General features: G+C 40.1%; 1 protein-coding gene across 4 annotated transcripts in view; it reads left to right on the top strand.

Moving 5' to 3' along the window:
- The window catches only part of LOC131037351 (uncharacterized), a 241,535-nt gene that overhangs the window by 94,619 nt on the left and 124,867 nt on the right, over positions 1 to 22,049 (top strand). For 2 of the 4 annotated variants that reach the window (XM_057969481.2, XM_057969467.2), the window contains one exon: positions 17,069 to 17,205. The exons of 1 other annotated variant lie outside the window; for it this stretch is intronic. In XM_057969481.2, coding sequence (XP_057825464.1) covers positions 17,069 to 17,205 — 137 coding nt within the window. Of the gene's footprint in view, positions 1 to 17,068; positions 17,213 to 22,049 lie in introns of all 4 variants that reach the window. One more of the 4 variants, XM_057969474.2, reaches the window with a different exon arrangement.

The following is a 22,049-nucleotide window of genomic DNA, read 5'->3' as shown; positions in this document are numbered from 1 at the left end:
TGTCCAAATCACCACCTACAACATAGACACCATCAATGGGATGCATATCCATGAGCAAATAGCAATTGAAGTTAAACTCATGAAGAGAGTTCAGTTGACGATGCAAGATACTTCACAATCAGCGAAATACTAATAGTATGAACATGAGAATTCTACCATTAACCATCCATAATAGCTTCCATCCATCTAACCAACATGAAAATAAATGAGAAGTAGATACCATGCAAATTGTTGAATCAACACATGAAGCTCACCATATTATCAATTTATCAATGAAATTTACATGCTTCTTGCAACAAAGTCTTGACAACAATCTCTTTTCTCCTACTCTACTCTAGCTATCTGCTAAAAATCTACTTGCTATTGAATTTTTGACTATTAACTATTGACTATTAATCTTAACAAATGAGAAAACTGAGCCTTATATAGATAGCTCTTTACAATGAGTGTCTCAGATTGATTCACAATCAATGGCCGAGATTACAAGATGGAAACCCTAATTAAGGTTTGTTACACCCATTATATAGCATTTATTGCTTGGCCAATGATAAAATTACAAAAAATAGGACATGTCCTTCCTTGAATTTCGACCAATAAATGACGAGGGTAGTGTTGATGTGTTTTTTATACACATGCGGACACATAATAAAATACCCAAAAGTATCTTATCCTCTCTTGAAGAAAGTTACTCAAATGCTGAAAATTAGCTTAAGGATCACTTGAGATAATTCCAAGGTTCTTATATGTTGGGTCACGACGTGTAGATAAGCACAGTTGGTTGATGTGATTGCTGGTATCACAAGGGGACTTATGTTGAATTGTTGAATGTTTGAATCGCTGGAACTTGATCATCTGATGTTGCAATCTTGTGATGCTTTTTGTCATAAACTAACTTGAGTTGAAAAAGGGCAAAAGACGAAGGGTTGAGAGAGTCTATCTTAAAGCCTAGAATGTAAGAATATGGGTGAATGATTAGATGGAATCCTACTGGGCGAGGTCTAACCATCGACTTGAACAATTTGACACAAGCTCAGTGCAATCTTCTAAGGGATAACTCAAAGATATTCAAATCATTACCATCAAACATTGATTACCATCCAAGTTAATGCATAAACAACGAACGTATAACAATTTGAAGTTAATTTCGTATCATTCCAGTTGACCACACAAGGCACACTTACAATCAACAAGAGGCTAGTGGTATGGACTAAACGGATTCCACGCAAATACATTCAACAAATTCCTCCATTCAACCTAATCAACATGAAAGCAAATGAGAAGTAGAAACCATGAGACTTGTTGAAATAATGCATTTCACCATAACTTCAATGAAAAGAGTATCTCATTTACAAGTCTTTAAAAACAATTTCTTCGCCTCCTAATCTATTCTAACTTCTATTCTATTTTTCTCCTACTACTATTCCTCTATTAACCTTTACAAATGAGAGATTTGAGCCTTTTATAGTGCTCTCAATACAATTCAATGGGTCAGATCAATTCGAGATCAATGGCCGAGATTTTACAATGAAAACCCTAATTAAGGTTTGTTACAACAAACTCAATTCTAGCCAATGAAATAATTACATCATTTGGACACATGTCCCCTTTGGAATATTCAACCAATAGATAATAAGGGTAGGTGCCTTGAAGTTTGTGCCATCATGGACGAGTCAGGTACATTGAATCAAGACGTGCTGAGATGGAACTTCTCTGATTGGTGGAGGTAGTGACTGGGATGCCACCTCAATTTGCTTGTAGACTTGATTCATCACCATGAAGGGATGTTGAGAAATATCTCTTGATACTCAACATTTCAAGCTCGCTCGAAGTAGTGTTGATGGGAAGCATTGATGTAGTTGAGTCATTCCTCCATCCTCGCCTACTTGCCTTAGGGTGATTGTATGACTTCTCCTTCGCACTCCTTTCATCTCTTCATGTTTCCATAATGTGGTGGGAGTTGAGATTCTTCCTTCCTTAATACCCTTATGCTTGCTAATGAAGTTTTCTTCTTGAACTTGCATGGTGGCAGTGTCTTACAATCTTTTTCCTTTTGTTTTGCAATCACCATCCTCTCCCATCTGCAAAACAAAACAAACATGATATCAAATACACATAATATATAACCTTGATAGTTCTTCTACCTTGATGTATTCTTTGATTTTATGTGTTTTGCAGGTTTGGTAAGAGGATTTAGAGAAAATCCGCTCTCATGAAGGAGCACTTGAAGTTGTTTTTCGCTCCTAGAGAGGAGCTCTTGAAGTTCACTCCAACCTTGATTCACCTTGATACACATGAAGTGATCTTCAAACTCGTCTTTTAACTTGCTTTCACTCGTCTTTATTCATTCTATGAGCTCAACCTTAAAGCTTTTAGTCATTAATTGGTTAAAACATGACGAACTACCTTTAGGAGAGGCCTCTATAGGAATTTCGCTCTGAGAGTGGAACATATGAAGTTCGCTCCTAAACCCCTGCTCATGAAGTTCGCCTTGACCTTGCTTCACATGAAGTGATCTTTGAACTTTCACCTTTCATCTTCTTAACTCAAAATGACTCTTTCCAAACATCAAATGAGCTCAAGGTAGTGGTCTTGCAATCAATCTTGCAAATTCACCTTCAACTAGGAACACATGGAGTAGAGTTCACTCCATAACTTTTACACTTGAAATTCTCTCTTGAAGCTCAACACATGAAGTTCGCTCCCTTATGCCTGGACATGAAGTTCGCTCCCCTATGCTTGAACATGAAGTTCGCTCTCCTCTTTCAATTTGTGAAGTTCGCTCCCCTATGCTTGAACATGAAGTTCGCTCTCCTCTTTCAATTTGTGAAGTTCGCTCCCCTCTTTCAATTTGTGAAGTTCACCCTCCTTTCTCAATTTGTGAAGTTCGCTCACCTCCAATTTGTGAAGTTCACTCCCCTCCTTCAATTTGTGAAGTTCGCTCTCCTCTCTCAATTTGTGAAGTTCACTCCCCTCTGTCCATTCATGAAGTTCGCTCTTGTATACTTGAAGGTGAAGTTCGCTCTTGTGTGCTTGAAGGTGAAGTTCGCTCCCCTCCTTTGATTCATGAAGTTTGCTCTTGTATGCTTGAAGGTGAAGTTCGCTCTTGTGCTTGAAGGTGAAGTTTGCTTTCTACTCAAAATCGGATCAGCTCAAGGTAAATGCTCTCACATCTTCCCTTGGGCATATGAAATAAATTCACTCACTTGGGAATTCATGAAGTAAAATTTTCTCTACTACCTTTGCACATGAATTTCGCTCTCCTACTTCCAAACATGAAGTTCGCTCTCCTATGCCCAATCATGAAGTTCGCTCCTCTATGCCCAAACATGAAGTTCACTCATCTATGCTTGGAGATGAAGTGAATTTCAAACTAAAGCAAACTTTTCTTCAATCATTTCATCATTTCATCAATTCAATCCTTAGGTTTTTCCGAATCTTCATCTACAAAAAATATGTTAAACTTTCCTCATGAATGCAAAATTCGCTCCTATCAAAGAACACATGAAGTAAACTTTGCTCCAAAGGAGTATTTGAGGCAAAGAAACGGGACTCGGACTCGGCTCGGACTAGGCAAGGCCAAATCGGACTCGGACTCGGGACTCAGAGTTAGACTCGGCGGGACTTGGGAAAGTGAAAAACTCAAGAAATTTAGAGATTTTTAAAGATTTAAAACTTGTTTCAGGCACCCTTTATTGAATACACCTTAAAGACACAATAACATCATCAAACTCGGCTCATTTGATTACATACACAAGTATACATCAATCACATAAGCATAAACGCAAATTGTAGCTGAAGGAAATAACAAACATAGATATATAAATATTGTCAAATGTATACAATATTACAAAACTCATGGAATAAAAAATCCATGTCATCATATGATCATCATTAAATGTTTCATACAAATACCAAAGGTAAATACAACTACAAGCCTATGGCTCAGAGGAGCCTGCACCCTCCGGCCCCAGCCCCCTATGAAGGCGTCTAAGGTAGGTCCTGGATGATTCGACAGCCATAGCCGCTCCCGTGACACCATGCCATGCTCACCAACATCAAGAACATCCGTGTCACTATTTGCCTTTAAATCTCCTGTCTTTGCTCGTGCTCTCCTCTCCTCCTCTGCCATGGCTACAGTCTCAGCCTCTACATCTACCTGGTCGATCCAATCAGTATCAGACTAGGAGGTTAAATTTTCCCTACTTCTATCGACGCAGTTTCCCCCCATATTTTTCGACGGGGGTTTGGGGGCAGTGCCCCTTGCGCGCTCCCTGTTGCGATACAAGGTGGGGTGGAGGGGCAGCGCCCTGCGAGGCCAAAAAAACTTATTATTTAATAAAGGCGTCGGGTGTTATTTTTCTATTGGCTGACATTCTCAGGCGGAGGTTGTAGTGAACAAAGACAATACCATTCATTTTAAAAAAACTTTTTAAAATGTTTTTTTTTTTGTCATTTTACTAACGCAGCCAGTAGCCGAGTTTGGGGCTCGGGACTCGCCGAGTTTGGCGAGTTTGAGCCAAACTCGCCAACTCGGCAAGTCTGGCAAGTTTGCTCGCCAGACTCGGCGAGCATGACTTGGACTTGGACTCGCCGAGTTTAGGCGATTCATGGCGATTTTCGTTTCTCTGATTTGAGGTGATCTCAATCAAAATCATGCTCATTATTTTCTTTAAAACGCTTCAATTCACACTCAAACAAGGCTTTTAGGGGAGATTGCTCCAAAAGTGATGATCATGAAGTACGCTCCTGAGGGTATGCACATGAAGTGAAGGCTGTAACTCACTCATTTCACACCTCAAACAAGGCTATCCACCTAACTCCTGGCTTCCTGACCTTCTATACTTCTTCGATGCAAAGGCTAATAGCTAAGGACTCTAACACTATCCTGAAAAGCAAAAAAAAAGTGGGGGTCCCCATTTGTAGTGGGGCGATGTGTGAATACCTCACAACCGGAAGGTACATCAAACTTTGCGCCCACATGTGGTAGTTATTTGCCTCGTTGGGTGAGTCAGGTGCATTGAATCTAGACGCTTTGAATTGGGATGATGTGTGAAGGTGAGTTGGTGATGATTGGGCACCACCTCAGCTACTTGCTCCTTGTAACTCATCACAAGTTGTAGGTGATTCAGGCAATATCTCTTGATGCTCAACATTTGCAAGCACCAGAGGTGATTGAGGTGGTGGTGGGAGATATTAGCAAACTGCATCATCTCTCTGATTTGATCAGCTTCACTTGAAGCCTCCTATTTGGGAATTTCATCTTTGACTGCACTTTATCCTTCATGTTTGCATTGCTTCTGAATCTTCTCATTTTGATGTCTTTCACTGAGATTACTTGTGTTGTATCGGCAATAATTCTTGGATTTCCGAAGGAAATTCAAGATTGTAAAACATCTTCCTATCTTCATTGCTATACCTTGTCCTTGTCTTTGTGAAGCAATCTTCGATTTGTGATTTCGAAGTGATGATTCTTGATTCTCTATCTTTGATTTCTTCATGATGTTGGATGTTTCTATGTATGTCTTGTCCACATGTTGCAATTGAAGTGTGCTAGTGTATCGTACTGCTGATCATGTTCTTTGCATTCGCTTCATCCTTATGTTGATCTTGAAGTCTTTCTTGTTGCTTTGCAGTTGTGATGATCTTCACCATGTTGCACTCCTTTATGTGGCTGTATCCCGATTATGAAGTTTGACCTGTTCCCTTCATCAGTTGATGACCTTGATATCACCTTCATCCGCTGATGAGTTCCTTAATGGTGTTAGGAATTTGCACCTTCATCTTTCTTTTCAGTTATATCCGCAAACAAAGATCACATAAATCATATATGATGTAGACAAATTTATATGGATATCTTAATCTAATATGTATTCTAAGTGCTTTAATCTTCTGATTTTATGTCTGATTTTACTTCTTTTGATCTGATTCCAATCAATTTGAGTCTGATTTTGATGCTTGAGGGTCAAATTTTTGAGTGACAAGTCTGAGTTTTTTGTGTTTGAAGCCTGATTATTATCTAGATATCGTGGATTTCAGGAGCAACTGAAAGTGCTCTACAGCAGGTCGGGGTTTTGATGAGGCATTGGAAATGCACTATAGCAGGTCGTGAATTTCAGGTGCTACTGGAAATGACATCAAGTAGGTCAGGGATTTTGCCATGAAGTGGAAGTGGTCATCAAGTAGGTTGTGGTTTTCACCCTCAAGTGGAAGTGCTTACTGGCAGGTTGGACTTTTAGGCTCCTACTGGAAGTCACAGCAAGGTCGGACTTTTGAGGTCCTACTGGAAGTAACTTCAGGGTGTCGTGGTTTCTAATTGTCACTTGCAGCTGTCACAAGGTGGTCGGGTTTTTTACCCCCAAGTGGAAGTGACAAGCAGGTTGGGGTTTTGATTAGGCATTGATAGTGACCATAAAGTGTTGGAAATTTCACCCCCAACTGGAAGTGAGCATAAGGTGTCGCGGTTTTTACCCCCAACATGAAGTTGTTGACGTGTCTGAAATCGCATCACTACGGTTCCATCCGGCCAACACAGAATAGAATACTAAGAATCCTATCCTCTCTTGAAATAAGGAAATCCCTAGTGCTGTTTTTAATTGATCAATGGGGATTACCTCAATGTTTCGGTTGTCAGGTCTTGACTACAGGATAACTTAGTGGTTTGATGTATTTTGCTGGAAACACAAAGGGGACTTAAGGTTAGATGAACAACTTTCGAGCGAGTTCCCTAAAGTTTAACAGTCTTATATCGGTTGATTTCAGTTGGATTGATACTAACTCAGCTTGACTGTGTGGTTTCTTCTTGGTAAAAAAAAGGAAAAAGAGGAAAGGGGAAAAGAGATAGAGAAAATCTGATTAATTAACTAAGATAACATGTTCAAGAAAACAGACAGAAACCTCCAAGACTCAAGCACAATGCTGAAAAAATCTAGTGCGATCTCCAAGGAGAACTAAATTTTCATGCTACTAAACATAAATGCAAAATTTTGACATTCATTCACTTAATGTTTAACAACCAAACTGAGCAATTAAAGAGCTGCATGGAATTAGCAATACCTTGGCGAACGCCCTGGAAAAAATCAACTAGTTTCTCTTCTGGAGTCTGGCTGGCTTTGTGGGGCATTTGCCGGTTTTCTTTGGTTTTCTGCTGGCTTTTCGATGGTCTGTTCCTTTTTGTTTCTTGGTGCTTTTTCTGATTAAGTTCCGCTTGTAAAGGGTTTCGGGGCCCCTTCAAAACCCGTTTTTTCCTTAATCAAAAACAACCGAACTGAGCATATAAGTGGGTTCAGACTAACCATGCAGGGGGAATGACAATCAGTCAGTCCTTAATGGTATGAACACCAAGGCTTCTATCAAATGTTATCCAAAAAATACTATCTGAAAATAAAAGACATAACAGAATAATTAAAATGGTGAAGAAGGAGACCATGCACTCACAAAGAAATGAAACAACTTTAATTTTCCATTAATCCTGCATAAATTTCGCTAGAGCTTCTGCAACAATCTTAGACTTCTTACAAAAATAAGGGAAAACCAGTCCCTTTAAATAGAGTTTCAGAATTAGATGAATGGCCAAGATTTAAACAAAACAAGTGGCCTAGATTCATCTATACAAAATAGTACCCATGCCCATAAATAGGAGGCAAATATCAACAACTACCCAAAGAGGAACAATAAGTACCTAAAAAAGGTAATTAATAACTACCAACAACAGCTCAAAAAGTGCACATGCACGGAGCTCAAAATTTACAGCTGACTTGGCAATTAAACACGAACTTTATGGCTAAAAGTGCCTTTCTAGATTTTTAAAAGAAATATGCACTTTATGAAGGCACTTTTTCCTTTCCTGCAGTAGACTCCTTTGTGATAAATTCGACCTCGTCGCGCAGGTACTCTCCCCATATATCCCGATCGGCTGCACGCTCTACCCGAACGTAGTCCTAAAATCTTAGACATAACTTGAATAGTTCGGTTGTCGACGGCATAGGAGGATTAAACATTTTGTAATGAATACCTTGTAGGAGGCTATCTAAATTCTCCAGCTCTTCCCTCTAGTATGACTTGTGATTTTCAAAGCATGATATATTCGCTTGCAGCCCAATAGCAAAATCTAGATCCTCCATGGAGTAGGTGACCCTGGGTTTAAGCCTGTCCTCCCACTGTGGTTGCACCTCATTATCTTCCATACTATTTTTCCAACCGGGAACCATTGATTTGAGAATCCCTTCACCAAGGTCCTTTACATTTGATAAAGTGTCATCACACTTATCTTGCATTTTATTGATATTATCCTTCATGTCGTTTTTCATGTTGAGAGTCCAATACCATTCCTTGAAGGTATTGACATTATAAGGATTTAGGATAATATGGTGGGGATTTGAGAGCAGGTCCAAAATAGGGCCCTAATGAAGGACAAAGCCCTGGCAATCACCTCATGAGTGATATAGCATTCCTTCCTTAGCTTACACATTTTGATAATTGTGGATTCCCTATGGAGGGCCATTTCGCGCAGATCCTTGAAAATTTGCTCTCTTCTTTCTTTGATGCTTTGAATCCATTCTTTGACGGCCTTGGCGGTATCCCGTACTCCTTCAAACTCTGTTGTTGTCCTTTGCGCCAATGCTGATGGGGGAACATGGGATTCGGGGGCATTATGCAACGATCTCAGCAAGTGATCAATGTACCCCTCGGCCTGCTCAGCACAAACTCGGTACATGTTTCTTTCAGCAGTTATCTCGTCGAGTTGCCTGAGCATGTTTTGCACGGAGTCCTTGAACTCCTCCCTTTCCTGCTCTTTGGTGGCTCGTCCGATTGGGACGGTTGTGATGCTATAATCAGCTAGTGTAACTTGATCTGCTGGCTTATCCACAGGTGGGGTGGCGATATGGATGGTACGGTTCCTTTGTTCATCCTTGGTTATTCGGGAATAGGCTTTAGGCTTTTTCTTCCCTTTGGACTTTGCTTCCCCTATGCGAGAGAAAATGTCCTCCAAGTCGATAGGTGGCTTGGTGGCTACTTTTCGCTGTGCTCAAGCAACTAACCAATCTTGAGGTATGGTCTGCTCGGATGCTATGGTCAAATTCCCACTTTGCTCTTTAATGCTTTCAGCTAGTTCATTGCATATCTGTAACTGATCTGTTACAGGAGTTGAAGAAGTGTCCAGTCCTTTGCTTGCAGCTGAATTCTCTCCTACCTCGCTGAACAACTGTCTAGTATCCCCATGTGATGGTTGTTCCTCAGTTCTATCAGGCTCGTGGGTCTCTTCCGCCCTTCGCTCTCCTTCAACAGTGGTGTCATCCTTGCTGGTACTATGCAGTTGCAATTCATGGCGACTCCCTTGGGTGAGCTCATGCACATCAACCCCTTGATTGGATGAAATTTCTCCCTCAAATTGATTTTCAGGTTCGCCAGACTCAATGACCCTCACCTCTGTATTTAGCCTGTCTTGTGCCGGAGGATCATCAGCTTCGAATGCATCAACATCGCTCTGGGAAGGCGGAGCAGGTATATGATCAAGTTCACTTACATCATCATCGGAATTGGGGTCTTAGGATGATGAAGTGACCTCTGGTCTCCTAATAGGGATCTTCTCCCTTCTGGTCCTTTTAGATGTCCGAGTCCCTCTGTTGGCTTTGGCTTTCTTCCTTTTTTCGGGCTTCTCAACCTCTTCCTTTGGCGCACTTGAGGTTCCCTCATCTTCAGAGGACTGAGAATCAAGACTACCCATCATATGGTAGGTGAACTGGACTCCCTCATGAGTTAGCCGCTCAATCTGTTGGTTTAGCCAGTGATCAGTGTACCTTCCCGAGGCTGCCATAACTGCCTCAAAATCATTGATTGGATCCTGTGACCAATCGATGCTCGGCAAGAGATGTCTTACTGCCTCAAACTCCCGAACTTGTAAGCAATTTCCAGAATCCGTTACCTGATTCGGGACTCCACGGTATTCATAAAGTCGCATTTGCTGCACACTTAACCTTGAATATTCGCGCCGTCGGACCTCATAGTCATCAAAACAATTCTTCCAATAGTCTTCAATTGATTCCTTTGCTCTGTAGCGCTTGTCGTAGGCTCTCTTCGCCAGATTGTCATGATCAAAACATTTCCTTGGGAAATGTTCCTGTAGGCCAGAAGAGGCTAACTCAGCAAGTGACTCGTCGGCATGTGCTGGATTCTTTAAATGGTCATCGAGGTTACCTAAAATCATAGGGAAGGCGAATCCAGACTACTTCTTGTCTTTGAGTAAACTGTTTGTTGGACGTGCTTGCCTTGCAACTTCCAGAAGAATTACTTTGTCTGTTGGATAGCGTGGAAGTCGGAACGGAGCGCCTTCAAAGCCAGCTATTCGGATGTAGGAGAACCTTGGGAACTGAATAAACCAGGCGCCATACCTTTGTACCAAAATGGTAGCTTGCTCTGAGAGCCTTATGTGTAATCCCCCTTGCATCAGCCTGACTAGGCGCATTGTGAAGGCGTCATTGACACACTCATACTGACCAATTGCATAAGCAGGGTTGTTATTTTCCCTCTGAGCTATGTCATGATAATGTAGTTGCAGATAGCTATCGTACACCTTTACTTGATTGGGCCCGTTCCCAATTTCACCTTTCTTGATCAACCCTGGCAGTGGCTAGTGTTGGGCGAACATATAGACTAGATAAGATGTCATGGTGAAGTACTTTTTCTCTTCAAGTTCGACCAATTGGTTATGGATATTGTCACTTATGATCTGGGCCCAGTCGAACTTGGATTTCCCGGCGAAGACCTACTCTGTAAAATAGAACATCCACTCTTCAAAAAAGTTAGATTGGGGGAGTCCCATAACCCGGTTGAGCAAGGTGACCATATCTCCATGCTCATTGTGAAAGTCACCTCTGGGGTCTTTTTCCCAATTCTAATGCTTGGAGGTCTTCTCTCCTTATACCACTCCTCATTTATTAATGTCCTGCATTTGGCAGGGTTCATATCATATGCCACTTGCGCTTCATCTATAGTTGTTGCTATGGGGTTATCCGGGAAGGGGATGTCGAATGCGTCGCTAATGGCCTCAGGAGTGAAGTCAGCTAGGACCATATTCTCAAGAACCACTAATCTGGTGTTTGGTTGATAATGTCAGGCAACCTCCACTACCAGCTCATAATTTTGCACTGATGGGGGAAATCCTGCTGCCTGGGCGATACCACTTTCCATCATCCGCCTAGGCTTGCCATATGCGTTAGGGGAGAATACTCTGTCTCTGAAGTCTTGAATGTCGATGTGGCCTAGGTCAGTATCACCTACGTTTTCCCATATGCTTTGGACCTTTGATTCCCTCAGTCCTCCCCTTTGGTATTGGTATTTCATCTTCTCGCCTTTGCGAGGGATGTCTGATTTAGAAGCTTGGGACGTTTCGGCTGCACCAGGTGTCTTTGAGGACTCTACCGCAGATTTAGGCATCTATCTTGGACAACCGGACGCAGATTACAAGACGAGATGAAGGAAACAAAACAGGTTAGATAAAAGGGATACATTAGCGCACAAGGATCAATGGAAAACCGAATTTGAAGAAAGCATGATACTTCAGTGAAAGAGCTTGCTTAATTTGGACATGAAACATTATTAAGCTCTTTGATTAAAAAATTTTACTCTACAACTGCGGTTCAAGGACTTAGGCGATTTTGACTGCTAAATTTGCACTTAGTCTTTAAGATCATTTTTTTCAAAAAAAATGGATGAGGTTTAAGATTCCCTAAGTCTGAAAAATGCATTCCCGGTTAACTTCTGGGACAGACTTTGATCTTAACTGCTTTTCTTGATGCCTTCCAAATGGGAAAAGATGCGGTCTAAAGACTTAATCATTTAATCAATTTTGCATAAACACATATAACCAATTCTGCATGCATTTTAAACGATTCCAAGGGAGACACAACAAGCTTACTTGGCAAAATATGGTGTCAATCCTTCAAATCCGGCCTGCAGGATTTATTTCTTTTGAAATTTGAAAATGCCCTCTTTCCTATGCCCTACGCTTTTCGGAATAAACAAATGCACAGCTCGCAATTTTGTGGAATGGTAGGGTTTCTGCAATTTTCAAATTCTAACGGTTAACCCTCTATCTTTTTCTACGCTGAAGTTGGGGAGAAGAATACCCTCTTTGAAGACTTATACTTCGGTTTTACCTTGGTTGGAATTTCGGGATTTTTTGCTTTTGTTGCAAGCTCTATACTTTGCGATTTTTAAATTCTACAGGCCTTTCAAACTTGGTGATTTTCTTTGGTTGAAAATTCGGCGTTTCTAACCTTTTTGCAAATCTTACCTCCACGATTTCTATGGCGTCAAGCTTGGGGGAATAGATGGTTCTCTCTGCAAACTTTTAACTCCTGCATTTTAACTATGGCATTGAAAATGGGTGTATGGCATCTCTGCAAGCCTTCATACTCCTTCACGATTTTAGCTCTGGCGTTGAAAATGGGTTTATGATCTTTTGAAAACCCTTATATACTCCACGATTTCTTCGCTTAGGCCGAAGTTCGGCGGTTTTAGACTTTTTTCAAACTTTACATCGTGATTTCGCCTTCTACAGCGAATCGTGAACTTCGGGGGTCTGAGAGCGATTGCAAGGTTTTAAAACTTTTATATTTTGTGCTGTTATGCCAAACTTCGGGATTTGAGGTCCCTATTTCGAACCAAAAACTCTGCGATTTTCTCCGTTAGGCCGAAGTTCAGGACTTGTGATGGTTTTTCTAACTATTTAAAACTTTTGCGATTTTCCTCGAAGTTGCGAACTTCAGGATTTGAGGATGGTTTGCTAACTATTTGCATCGCGATTTCTCTTAGGTGAAACTTCGGTGACTTTAGAGGGTTTGTAAACTTAAACTCCGCGATTTTCTCTCAGTTCAAACTTCGGCGATATCACACCTTATGCCAACTTAGGCGATTTTGTGTGGTTTGCAAACTATTTAAAACTTTTTTGCGATTTTAGACTTTACCGAACTTCGGTGAAATAGAGTCTTTTTCAAACTTAAAATATTGCAATTTCGCCTTAGGCGTTGAGCTTCGGTGTTTTGGAGTCCTTTTTAAACTTTATAAGAATCGTGATTTTAGAGCCTCTTGAAAACTTCGGTGATTTTGGCTCTTTTGAAAACTTTTAAAACTTTGCGATTTACCCATTACTGGCGAATTTCGGGATTTTGGGCTAGTTTGCAAACCTTATAAATTTTCGCAATTCTCCCTTAGATGGCGAAAATCGGGGTTTGAAAGCTTTTTGCAAACTTTTGACATTTTAGCATTTTTCCTCCTTTCAATCTCCTTTTGGGGAAAATCGGCACTTTGGGTCCTTTTGCGACCTTTAGACGCTTCATCATATTTGGGGGATTTTGCAAGCTTAAAAAAGGACATTTTGAAGTTTTCAGACTTAGCGTTTTACCAGCTTAAGCGATCTTTTGAAATTTTAACGCCCAAAACGTTAAACTCACCTTGCGGAATCCCAGGCTTATGCTCATGACATCATCATCTTTTGGATTGGTTATGAGCACGCTCAAAAAAGACGTGAGACACCTTGCGCAGAACTCAACAGGGCGAAGGCGAAAAACCAAAAAAAAGGGGGACCCTGTCGGTGACAGGTAGCGTGTGCAATGCACAACAAAAGTGACATCTTCTTCCTTACTCATTCACATCTTTTCACCAATCTGATCACCTACTTGCTTTGACACATTAAATTTGCTCTCATCTCAGCAGCATGAACATCACATCTTTATGTCTTTGGGCGGGGTTTTGGATGCTAACTGGAAGTTACCAAGGCTGGTCATAGATTTGACCTCCAACTGGAAGTCACCATCAAGAAGCAGGTCATGGATCTAAGGGGCAAGTGGAAGTCATCTGAGGCAGATCGGAGATTTTGAGGGTCACTGGAAGTGACTTCAAAGCATGCATGTAACTTGCTCATTTGGCATTTCAGTGTGTTTCGACTTACTTTCAGCAAATTACACCGACCTTAGGCAACATTAACCTTCAAAACCTTAAGCATTCATCTCAATCAGCGTTCAACTCACCTAGAATAAGGACATATTCATTCTGATTGGGTTTTTGACAGGCAACTGGAAGTGCTTGTAAGCTGGTCGTACTTTTGACCGTCAACTTGAAGTGACTTGAAGAGGCTGGTCGGGGATTTTGGGTGTCACTGGAAGTGATAATGAAGCAAGGCATGGATTTGAGGGGTCACTGGAAGTGACCTGATTTATTCCATTTTGATGCTTCTATCACTTACTTCATTCATCTCAAGGGCTTTTCCTTTATTAACATGGTTTATTCATCATTGTTTATGCCCTGACTACCCTCTCTTCCAGCTTTTCACTTTCTTTGAGAGTTTTCCAAACTTAGACTCAGCATTCCTATCTTAGAACTTGAAAGTCACAGGGTGATGATCAAGTGAAATGATCATCATAAATAGCTCATCACCAAGGCATTGAAAGCTAAACTGACCTCAATTCCACTTAAAGAGAGAGACAAGACTTGATCACTTCCTGACAACTAAGGCACTGCACCTCCTCAAGTAGAAGGTTAATAGCTAAAGACACTACCAGACGACTAAACTAAGACAACTAACCTAGAAAGCGAAAAAAGTGGGGGTCCCCATTTGCAATGGGGCGATGTGTGAAAATGTCACAACAGTGACTATGTAGTAGTAACATTGAAACTTGAAACTTGGCCAAAAATGGAGATTTCACTCTAGCAACAAAATGTGTCCAAAAGTCTTAAAACCAGAGAGAGAAAAATGATGGTAACTTCTCCGAAGGAGTGGCATCCAAGATCTAATAAGAATAAATGGTGGAACAAACCCAAAATTTTGAATCTAAAATAAAACTCTACAATCATGAACCACAAATCTGCAAATGCTCCAAATCAAGACAGATGCAGCTCTCAAATGGACTGGCCAACATTGGAGATGAGGGTTTTTTTCCCCAAATTCAATAGTGAAAATCTTAGAGGGTTTTCTTCCAAGATCCAAATCAACTAAGGGTTTTCGTCCTGATAAGCAAACTTGAACACAAAGCTCAAAATTTGAAAATTGAAAGGCAAAATTTAAGACAAAATTTGATATGCTAAAAGAATCTAAGTGCCTTCCTTTTGTAGCTCTCAATTGGGTACATGGGTCTAATTTCCTTAAGTATTAATAAATACTTTTTATTTTATTTTATTTGAAGTATTTAAAAATACGTTTATTTTTACTTCTATTTATTTTTTGATTGGTAAGATGAGAATTTTCAGCCTGGCTTGAGCCAGGTCAGGCCACAAATCGGGGACCTTGTCCATGGCATGATCACATTGCAATAAACACAAATCTCCATATATGTGATCAAAGTAGCCTACTGGGGGCATGAACCTTGCAAGAACATTGACCCAATGAGGGTTTGGAGGACGAAGTCATTGACATGAACACCAACAACTTCAACAGGAAGGTTCAAACCCATGAGCACAATAGATCAACAAGGGCACAATACTTGCGATCACAATGGCCTAGCTAGGGTTTGAACCTTGGTGGCTGCGAAATCCAGATGGTTTGAGGATAGATCAGGTAGATTTGTTAATAGAATTTCTGGTTTTGTTTAGATATTGGCCCTTCTTGCGTTTAAATTTTAATCAATCCACAAATTTAGACAAATTGAATTATAAATATTGTCTTGAAGAGTCCAATTTAGCAAATTTTTTGTGAGAAGCAAAAGACAATATGTTGGTGTCTATTCCAATGTGTGATTTACACATCAAATGTGTACATATGAGAAAATCTCTAAACGGTGTCATGAGAAAGAGGCTGATCACTAAACTTTGATAAAATATTTCTCTATCAAACTCTTTGCTTGGAAAGTTGGAATACATTACATAGCATGAACCCCTGGCTCGTTCCAATCTATTCTAACTTCTGGTGGAACAAGTCAACAGATGGATGTTTAGGCCGTTGAGACAAAAAATAGTAGATTCAGTATTGGTCTCTACTGTTGTATAAAGTTCTTCTGAAAGTATCACTCTTCCAGTTTTGATGCAGAAATATACCCCATTTTTTAAAGTTGAGGTTGTTTAGTTGGATGCGTGATAAATTTGGGACTTGAAAACCATAAACAAATAGAAGTGTAACACGTGTATTGACATTTTGAATTTTCAAATTGAGTTGAAATTCTAGCAAAATTGCATTAAAATGCTGAAAATCATAACTTAATTTTTAACTCTAAAAGGTGTTAATGTTAACTCAGCTAGAGCTGCTACTAGTTCTTATAGTGAATAAAATAATGATAAAATCTCTATTTTTTGTTATAAGTTGTGTATTGCTTGTAGAATTTTGGGAATACCTATTTAGGTTTTCCATCTGATATAGTACTTGGTGTGAATCTCTAGACAGTGGTTAGTATCTAGTCAAGTTTCAATTGCAATGTAGGGAAGTTCTCACCTTGCATATGATGACATAAGTTGGAGGAGAGTATGATAACTTGGTTTCTTAATATTGAATAGTCTTCCCTAGGCAGAAGATGCAATCCAGTGAAGAAGACTGTATGCTGGTGGTTGTTTACTATATAATATTATAGGCTATACGATTTCAGTTTTCTTTATCAATAAACTATCATATTTTTGACCAGCGACATGAAGGATTAGGTATGGAAAGAAATATAAAACAGGATAAAATAGATAGAAAAGGATTTTTTCAAAATGTCTCTTCAGACTAACCATGATTACATAGGAGATGCTTCACAATTTGCAAAAACACATGATGAACCTGGAGCAAAATACCAAACAGGCATGAATCTATGCATACTTCTGGACGAACTTCAGAAACTTGTTAGGTTACATCCATTTTCATAGGTTTTTTCAAAATATCCCTTCGAAGTGACCATGATTACATAGGATATGCTTCACAATTTACAAAAATACATGATGAACCTGGAGCAAAATACCAAACAGGCATGAATCTTTGCATACTTCTGAATGAACTTTAGAAACTTATTAGGTTACATCCATTTTCATAGGAAGGCAGATGTTTTGGTGAGGGTTAATTGTCATCGATTATTGCAAAATTAATGCAATATAAAAATTATTTGTGCAGCTGGAAGTTTACACGGCTTTGGAGAATGCAGTATCAAGTGTAGAACAAGAAAGGTGTAGGACTGAGGACAAATCAAGTTCATCTGGTCCAGCAGCAATGGCTGTTAGCATCTTTGGCAAGAACTTGGGGTTAAACAGGTCTGAGGTTTGTCTTCTTTGGCATCTCTATATTCACAATGTAACTTTTTCTTGCTTTAGCAAAATAAAAATCAAAGTTTTAACTAGATACCACCAACTTTTAGTTTGGTTTTCTTCATACTCAGAAAGTATTATAATCTTTGTTTAGCAATATAATACAGAGAAAAGGAGCAAATTTGTAGTGTCCCCCTTTTGATTTATCCTAGAATTTGCCACTATAGATTATTGTAGGTTATAAATATTTTCAGACTGCTATTATGATTTAAACAGATCTGATATAATACTGCTTCCTGTTGTGAGGTATTCACACATCGCCCCATTGCAAATAGGGACCCCCACTTTTTTTCACTTTCTAGGTTAGTGGTCTTAGTTTAGTTGTTTGTAGTTGTCGAGTCTTTGCTATTAACCTTTGTAGTTGCTCAGGAGCTGATCAAGTCTCTTTCTTAAGGATGAAGTGAGGTTCAACACTCCATTCGCCCAACCAAGGCACAACCACTTCCACTTCTCCCAGCACTGTCAGTGGGCGCCCAAGCCTGATCGCTCCCATTTCCATTTCTCATCATCGCCATCACCATTTCACCATTCCATTTCCTTCCATTTCCACCTCCCCTACCATGCTTCACTTCCATTTACCATATCCTATACCCACCTACCTTTCTATCCTCTACTGAAAGATCCCTGATGGATCTCTTTTACCAATCTGCTGTAATTTTTATTTATTTAAATTGATTTTTCCTGCTTATTAATATTTTCTTTCAGAAATAGACAGAAGTTGCAGAAGGGTTGAATTCTTTTTGTATTTTGATGATTTTTCAACAAGTAAATAATGAAGTACAAGTACATGAACAAAGTACTGAAAATGAAGTTCATATACAGCCAAAACAAATTCGATTCAAGGCAGATTTCTGAATATAAAATCAAATATTTGACCAGATGAAGATTTCCAATAATTTCAGGAAGATTACAATCAGGAATAATTCCAACCTGGATGCTGAAAGAGTAACATAACTAGGAATGAAGTTGTGGCAAGATTCCAGCCCTCCAAGTGCTGCACGTGGGAAGGAAAGTGGCTGCCAGGTACAGCCGTATGGTTGCCAAGTACACCCAACTGGTTAGAAACCCCAAACCCCACGCTGAACTCTGTCAGAATTGCTGAACCTCCAGAAAGAATGCCGTACAATCTCCAAGATGCTAATAGCTGCAAACAAATCCAAACCACTGTATTGGGGGCTACGTCCCAAACAGGCAAGGCATTGGGGTTGGCGTCCCAGATGCTGAAAAGCTCTTCCAGAGCCAAATCTCAAATCCAAGATGTAAAATGTGTAAAAGATAATCATAGAATGAAGCTCCTATCCCCTTATAACCCCTCTCAATTGCAAATCGAACCCTAATTGTCTCCAAGTGGCGTGGTCTAGTGGAAATGTTATAATTTCTTATTTTAAAGTGGTCATGTTACTAGAAAATGACCTTTTTCCCCATAGACAGAAATCCACTCACTGAATTGCCCTGAGACCAAAGAGAAAGATTTAAAGAATTTCAAGATCTTTCCAACGAGCTATCACACAATAGGATGCGCATCCAGATGAGACCAAAAATCCCCTTATTACCCCAAAATGGCTAACAACTTAGCCTTATTTAATTATTAAACGCTAACTTAGGAAATATTAAAAATATAACCCAAATAGCCACAAAATGCCCAACTGACATTACAAACCCTAAAATCATCCTGTCACCTGTCTGTGACTGAAGTCGGAAATCAAGGATTCACTGGTAGTCTCATCCCTAAAATCTAGGGATGTTCCTAAAATTTAGGAAACAAGCCCAATCTCTTTGAAACTGAAACCATCTAAAAGGTCATGAATAACCTCACGACTGGCAACTGTCACGACCTCCTAAAATTTAGGGATACCCCCTAAAATCTAGGAACTGCTCCAAACTGCCTGTAAAGCCAAAATCCAATCACTATATGCACTGAATGAGTCCCAATCAACCTCTGCTAGCCTACGAGACTCCAATGATAGGCCAACTCCTCCGTCTCCGATGTCCACTCTAGAAAGGGGACATGACAAGCCTCCCCTCTCGGAGTTGCTTGCCCACAAGCAACTGAAACACCAATCCTCCACCATCCCAAATAAGATGTAAACAAATCATTGCATGTAACTGCTGCTCATCTCTGATATAAACAACATGCAATGCCCCGGTTTGGAATGGCTCCTCAAAATGCTGAAGCACCTGTGCTGTCAAATCAACACTGTCTGGGTCCCAGAGCGAAGCATAGCTCCCGCTGAATACCTCAAGTGAGCAATGGAAAACTATATCATCTCCATAGATCAAATATCCATAAATGCCAAGACCACTAGTGTGTCTGTGATCACCAACATGCATAACATCCCTCATAATATCCAATGAATGCCAATCCATGGAAGACCCTCTGTGATCTGACCCCATCTGACACAAGTGACACACAACTGCCACACACTGCTGCTGATGTGCCGGAAGATCTAATGCCAACTCACTAGACAATATATAATACTGACTAAAATCATCACTGTCCAAGCTGGCATCTAAAAATATGTAATCACCAACTAGCAATGAAACAATCACCCTGTCTAGAGAATCAGGTGAAATTGCCACATCAACTGGCTCAAAGTACTCACTAGGAGTAACATCACATAACTCATCCACGCCAGCTATCTGATGACAATCAACCTGTGGATCAACTGTCGTCCCACTCTGCTCGATAAACTGAGATGGATAGTGGGTAAACTCCAGCTCCATCCTCGTGATATTCCGAACATACCGTCCAAGTGTCAACAACCATTGTACACCCACGACTACATCTATACATCTGAAGTGAAGCAACCCATGTAGGATCCACGAAAGGAAGGTACTACACATGTCTATACCATGATCCCACACAAACCACCTGTAGGACATAAACTGCTCCTGCTGCTCTCCTCTGATATAAGTGCCATATAATCTTAATATCTGGAGCAACATACTATAATCCCTATAAGACGCTGTATCAAATGAATCAACACCTGGATCCCAAATAAAACTAAATCCACATCCATCTGTCATGAAGAGACAATGATAGTAAGAGGCATCGTCGATACCGTGTCTCTCTATAGCCACTGTGAAACCATAAATACCACCAATCTTCAATGTTGAAATGGACCCATCAATAAGACAATTTCCAACAAGCAAAGTGTGATGGAAACCTCTCCAAAACCTTTGATCAACGGCTGCAACTTGCCCAATTTCTCCACAAGTTAGTATGTCTTCATTGGAGGATGCCAAATAAATATATTGTTTAGCCATGCACCAAATATAGTCTCTTACACGCTGATCTTCATAGCCCACTATCACATCTAAGAAAACTGAGTCACCAATTAATAAGTACATCGCTGCCCTATCATATGAAAGAGGTGACAAGTCCACAAATGAATAGTAGATGTTTTTGTTCTGCAACATGGATAAACCTTCAGTGGCTGGTCCACTATGAATGCCACCTAACAACTCATAAACTTCACACCTAGTCTTCCCAACTTGAATGTTCTCAATGCAAGGTTTCAAATTTGACTCATTAGATGAAGGAAAATTGCTGATCAAACTCAGAAAATCAAACTGATTTCTATTTCCATTCAATATATCTTCGCTGTCCTTTTCTTCCCTTGGAAGAAATAAAGATCTAATGGATGATTCTCTTTGTATCCTTGCATCATCTAACCGATTGTGACGCTCTTTGACTCTTTGGAGGTGGTGTCTTGCTTGGGCAGCAAGCGTTTTTGCTTGGGCAGCTCTATGTAACCAATCTTCGTTCAACTTTTGGCAATGTTTTATATCAGCTGCCCCAAAGTACACAAAATCAGACTTATGGTGAGTTGTATTATTTGCATCAGCATAACCCATGCTTGTACCATAAGCACCCGCAAATGTAGAATGCAAATCTCTATTCTCTTCATGACCAAAGGCTGTCATATCTTGAGGGAGATAAGTTATGTCACTGCTGTTATGGACTTCAGAATTATGATCATACTGTGGTGACAAATCTTTGGATTCACTACACACCATTAAATTTCGACTTTCCTCATGGTCTTCCCAATTGAGAAGAGGAAGTAGTGTGACAAATGAATCCAAACTTACGCTGTCCATTTCAACCTCATGTTCTTCATCAATTGCTGATTCAAAATCAGTCTTTGGGCAATCTGAGAACTCATCAAACCTCTCATGAATGTCTTGTGTATTGCTTGAAGTTACAAACTCTTCCTTCACATCTTCCACCAAAAATGATGGGACAGCGTTGTAACCAACCAAAGAGGCACCAATTGGATCTACATGTCTCTCAAAATCTTCAAATAGTTTCCTACCAATCTCACTGGTAAACATCATATCTGCTCCTCTTCCTTTGCTTCCCTTGCTCTCAATTGACTCTTGTTTTGTTCTTGGTTGATGACGTGGACTTGAAAACATCAAGTCATCTTCAACTGGTACACCCATGAATTGTGTGAAGGAAAGGTGGTCATGTATCTTTTTAGGAAGAGAGCAATACTTATCATAGTTGTTCATAACTATATCATTGAATGTCTTGGCAGGAGACCTTCTCCTTGTGCTTGTTGAAGGAGTTGTACCCTTAGACTGTCTGGAACTCCTTGAAGGTGTTTGCTCAAATTCTTTTCCTGCTTGTTTATTTCTAAACAACCCTGTCATGATGTCCAATTTGATTTTCAACCAAACTAAACTCAAATCTGAATTAGAACTCTTGATCTTCACCCAACAGGCTGGCAAGATCAAAGCTCTGATACCACTGAAAGATCCCTGATGGATCTCTTTTACCAATCTGC

This window comes from Cryptomeria japonica, chromosome 6, assembly GCF_030272615.1.
Source record: "Cryptomeria japonica chromosome 6, Sugi_1.0, whole genome shotgun sequence".
Classification (NCBI taxonomy): Eukaryota; Viridiplantae; Streptophyta; class Pinopsida; order Cupressales; family Cupressaceae; genus Cryptomeria; species Cryptomeria japonica.
The sequence above is the reverse complement of the archived record's forward strand: the minus strand, read 5'-3'. Positions and strand labels throughout refer to the sequence as shown.